General features: G+C 40.4%; 1 protein-coding gene across 1 annotated transcript in view; it reads left to right on the forward strand.

Annotated features, from left to right (window-relative positions):
* The window catches only part of FAM162A (family with sequence similarity 162 member A), a 22,465-nt gene extending 17,161 nt beyond the window's left edge, over positions 1 to 5,304 (forward strand). Inside the window, exons 4-5 of the mRNA XM_006905560.3 lie at positions 1,727 to 1,835; positions 5,040 to 5,304. Of these exons, the coding sequence (XP_006905622.1) occupies positions 1,727 to 1,835; positions 5,040 to 5,132 (202 nt within the window). The 3' untranslated portion in view covers positions 5,133 to 5,304. The remainder of the gene's footprint in view (positions 1 to 1,726; positions 1,836 to 5,039) is intronic.
* Positions 5,305 to 5,449: the final 145 nt, after the last annotated feature.

Raw genomic sequence — 5,449 nt, forward strand, 5'->3', positions numbered from 1 at the left:
AGAGCATGCTGGAAATATCAATGATATCAAGTTCTTGCCTGTCTCAATTTCTTCCTGAAAATCCCAGCAGAAAACAAGCTGATCTCACACACACACACACACACACACACACACACGCACGCACACACACGCACACACATGCACACACACAGCCCTAATAAGTGCTATATAGACTTTGCTATGTAATACCTTCCTCTGTCAACCTTGAAGGTGGTTCCTAGATTCCCCTCAAGCCCAAAGTACTACCTAGAGAGTCACCCTAGAAGGCCTTTCTCTGGTCTTGGGCAACCGTTTATCCTTGTGCTGGTAGTTCTGAATAGGCACTACCTGCCCATTCTGATTGCTCCCTGTAGAATGGAGGACAACATCATGGCCTTATATAAATGCAGTTCACTTTCGAAATGTTCCATCAAATGTGGAATGTATCACTTTTCATGAAGATCATATAGCACTTCAGTTGGAAATACCAGTTCACATAAACTATTGCCTACATAAGTAGTTAGTTTGTGGTTGGTGAGATCTTAGAAGCTCTTAATAGAGCAATTCACTGTCCTTAGCAGTTGTTCCTGGTTCCTCCCACCCTGCAGGGCCATCCATCTTCAGTGCCTGGAGAACTCTGTGCATTGTTGCTCCCTGAGTCCCAGCTCTTACATCTCAGTGTATATGCTTTCAGGGTTCTCCCACCTAAAATGTTCTGGATCCTGTGCTTCCTTTTATTTTCTCTCCCTACTCCCCCCTGCCCCCGATTTCAAATGCACTGACTGTTAAAAATCTAGGGGGAAAAAAAGTAGGCATTCCCGATCCCATCATCTGGATCCCACTTCCTATTTATACCCCACTGAGTAGGCCAGTTCTCTATCCTGGGCCCACTAGGACTCCACATGCCCTGCCAAAGTTCTACCAGACACTCAGGCGATATAACTTCGACCCACTGCCCATCTGCAGAATCATCAAGGTGGAAGGGCCTTCTCTTTAGACTCTTTCTTGTTTGGCCTCTCAATTTTCACACAAGAACGATAATCCAACTCTCAACTTTCTGTTAAGGCACATGGCTTCAGTGGACACATTAGAAGAGTCACTTGCCAAAGAGCTCAAGTTCACTGCCACTCAATTTTAGCAAAACATTAAAAGATAAACTTTAAAGAAGCATTGCTTAAAGGGTCCTTCTGCTGTTCCAGATATTCCTGGTTCAAGGCAGAGAGCAAAAAGCTAGGCATAAAGAGCACATTGTTTAACTCTCTCCTGTGTTTGTTTTCTTCTGAATTGTGTTTTGTGTTGAACTTATAAAGCTCATTGCAGTATCTGTTGTCAGGATGTTGGTCAGATAATCATTATACCACATAATATCTTCTTAAGAACCCCAAGGAGAAACGACTACTGATTCCACTTTTAGCATTGGCTGGTAATATGAAACATGAGAACCAAAATCAGGGCCCACCATAGCAAGCATAGATTTATATGCCTTGCTCTCTTTTTTCTGGCCACACTTTCTTCTTTTTCTTTCCTACTGTAAGTTTATGCTATTGTATTGTATTTTATGTATAAAGTGAGTTGTGAAAATGCCTCATTCTCCTCCAAGTTCTACAAGATCTCCAGGCCCCACCTCCTTTTCTATATTTATAGGCACCACTCCAATTCTGGTTTGTAGTACACAGAGCTTTATATCCCGCTGGCAACTTCAGAAAGAGAGAGTTAACTTTCTCTCATGATCTCATTGTGTTATTAGGTTTGAGATGCTCGATGCTGCAAAGAACAAGCTCCGGGTGAAGATCAGCTATATAATGATTGCCCTGACAGTGGCAGGATGCATCCTGATGGTTATTGAGGGCAAGAAGGTGAGAGTAGACTTCCTCTCTGTTTTCCACAAAGGACCTAGAGGAAATCAGGGGTTGACTCTTGTATTTATTCTCTGAGAAGAGGAGGCTACTTTCTACTCAAGAAATTATAAGAAACAAAATGAGACATAGTAGGGACAAACCTGGGATATCATGCCTGGAGATAAATAGCCAGTTCTATCTTTGGCAAAGAGAAGGACTAAATCAGTTCTATGTAAAGTAAAAATAGTGTTAGTTATCACAGATGTCTCAGTTTGCAGCTTAGCCTCTCCCAGGCTTGTCCAAGCCCAACACAAGTGGCAACCATCTCCAGATCACTTTGTAGCTCATACCAAGTGGCCCCGGCCAGGGCTCAGGCAGCAGCTGACCTTTGTATGCACCAGAGCCCCATTCAAGAGGCCCAAAACCAACACACCCAATGGTAATTTCAGACCACACCTGAGCACCACCCAACCACCTCCACAAACCACACGCAAAGGGCAGACTCAGCGGCAGCAGCGCCTTGCTAAAGCTAGTCCTGCTCTGTTGTTGTGCAGGGTCAGCTCCTGCACAACAGCTCCTCCACTTAGTCACAAGCCAGTCCTCACAGCCAGTCAGCCGGAGGGCCAGTCCCTCCTATTGATGTGCAAATAGCATGTGCAATAGTCCCTCCTACTGATCTGCAAATAGCAAATATAGGCTCTACTACAACACACAGCCCACACAAAGGACACACTTGGAGCACCCAACTCAGGTGACCAGGGTAACTGCGCCATTGGGACCCACAGGACACCTACTATATAAGGCCACTTTAGTAAGACTGGAAGATATAGCAGCTCTCCCTGATACATAGAAACAAACAGGAAGGCAGCCAAAATGAGGCAACAAAGACACTCCAAATGGAAGAACAGAACAAAGCTCAAGAAAAAGAACTAAACAAAATGGAGACAAGTAATCTACCAAATGCAGAGTCAAAACATTGGTTTTAAGGATGCTCAGTGATCTCAGTAAGAACTTCAATAAAGAGATAGGAAACAATAAAATGGAAATAGAAAACAAAAAAGAACCAGTCAGAAGTGAAGAATACAATAACTGAAATAAAGAATACGTTAGATCAGCAGTCCCCAACCTTTTTGGCACCAGGGACCGGTGCTCCTACGAGAATCTAATGCCTGATGGTCTGAGGTAGAGCTGAGGTAATGATGCTAGTGCTGGGGAGCGGCTGCAAAGACAGAAGAAGCTTCATTCGCTCACCCGCTGCTCACTTCCTGTTGTGGGCCCAGGTTCCTAACAGGCCTTGGACCAGTACTGGTCTGCAACCTGGGGCTTAGGGACCCCTGCATTAGAAGAAATCAACAGTAGATTAGGTGAAGCAGGATGGAATTAGCGATTTGAAAGATAAGGTAGCAGAAAATACCTAATCAGAACAGCAAAAATAAAAAAGAATCCAAAAAAATGAGGATAGTTTAAGGGGCCTCTGGAACAACATCAGGCATACCAACATTTGCATCATAGGGATGCCAGGAAGAGGGGAGAGGACAAGGAATTGAAAACCCTTTTGAAGAAATAATGATGGAAAACTTCCCTATCCTGGTGAAGAAAATAGACATACAAGTCCAAGAAGTGCAGAGAATCCTAAAGAAGATGAACCCAAAGAGGCCTACACCAAAACAGATCATAATTCAAATGCCGAAGGTTAAACACAGAGAATTTTAACAGCAGCAAGAAAAAAGCAATTACATGGGAGCTCCCGCCAGAAGGAATCAGCATAAAATATTCGGTGATGAAAAGCAAGGACTTATAACCAAGATTATGCTATCCAGCAAAGCTATCATTTAGAATTGAAGAACAGACAAAGAGCTTCCCAGACAGGAAAAAGCTAAAGGAGGTCATCACCACCAAGCCAGTGTTACAAGAAATGTTAAAAAGACTTCATTAAGAAGAAAAAAAGATCAAAAATATGAATAACAAAATGGCAGTAACTACATACCTATAAATAATTACTTTAAATGTGAATGGATTAAATGCTCCAATCAAAAGACATAGGGTGGCTGAATGGATAAGAAAACAAGACCCTTACATATGCTGCCTACAAGAGACTCACTTCAGATCAAAGGACACACACAGCCTGAAAGTACAGAGATGGTAAAAGATATTTTATACAAATGGCAAGGGTGCGGGGAAAGCTGGGGTAGAAATACTTATACCATACAAAACAGACTTTAAAACAAAGGCTATAACAAGAGAGAAAGAAGACTCAGTAATCCCAGTTCTAAGTATTTATCTGAAGAAACCCAAAACATTAATTCAAAAAGACATATGCATCCATATGTTCCTTGCAGCATTATTTACAATGGTCAAGATATGGAAGCAACCTAACTGTCCATCAGTAATGAATGGATAAAGAAGTGGTACATATATACAGTAGAATATTACTTACCATAAAAAGAGTGAAATTTTGCCATGTGCGACAATATGGATGGACCTAGAAGGTATTTTGCTAAGTGAAATAAGACACAGAGAAAGACAAATATATGATTTCACATGTGGAATTTAAAAAACAAACAAAACAGAAACAAACTTGTAGATACAGAGAACATTTTGATGGTAGCCAGATAAGAAGGGATGTGTGAAAAAGGTGAAGGGATTACGAAATACAAATTGGTAGTTACAGAGGAATCATGGGGACATAAAGTACAGCATAGGGAATATAGTCAATAATATTGTAATGACTATGGATGGTGTCAGACGGGTACTAGACTGACTTACTAGAGTGAACATAAGTTATATAAATGTTTAATCACTATGTTGAATACTTGAAACATTATATGTCAACTGTAACTGAAAAATCAACAATTATTATTTTTTTTTTTAAAAAAGAAAGCTTTAGTAACTTGCCCAAGGTCCTGCATCTCCCTAGTGGCAGAGCCACAGTTTGAACCTAGACCTAATTGAGGTGAAAGTAAAATTGCCCCCACTTATCTAGTGCTTATCATATATCAGGTATTGTTAAACTCATTTAATCACCATAATAACTCTAAGAACCTAGTTTTATAAAAGAGGAAACTGAAACTTCAAAGATTTCAAATAATTTTCCCAAGTCACACAGCTAATTAAGTGGCAAGATAAAAATTTAGAGCAAGGTTTGCAAGTTACCAAACAAGGTGATGACATCCTCCCTAAACTGGCAAAAATAATCACTTGTTCAAATTTGTTTCATTTTAGGCTGTCAAAAGACACGAGTCTTTAACAAGCCTGAACTTAGAAAAGAAAGCTCGTCTGAGAGAAGAAGCAGCTCTGAAGGCCAAAACAGAGTAGCAGAGGTATCCATGTTGGCTGGATTTTGAAAATCCAGGAATAACATTGCAGCACCAAGTCTGTATTAAAAGGAATGTGGTATGAGGATCCATTTCATAAAAGTATGGTTTGTACAAACTTAAAGCATTTCCTATTTCTGCTCTAGAGGTACAAATAAATTTTCTTAAAGAAATGACTTGTTCATATTTCATGACTTTGATCCAGGTTAAATGCAGCCTCAGCTTTTTTGATAAAATGGAAGAATAAAAAATGAGACAACTTAGTTTGACTTAAATATTAACTCTTCTTTAGAGAGTCAGGTACCATATCTTACTTTA

This window comes from Pteropus alecto, unplaced genomic scaffold (genome assembly GCF_000325575.1).
Source record: "Pteropus alecto unplaced genomic scaffold, ASM32557v1 scaffold251, whole genome shotgun sequence".
Lineage (NCBI taxonomy): Eukaryota > Metazoa > Chordata > Mammalia > Chiroptera > Pteropodidae > Pteropus > Pteropus alecto.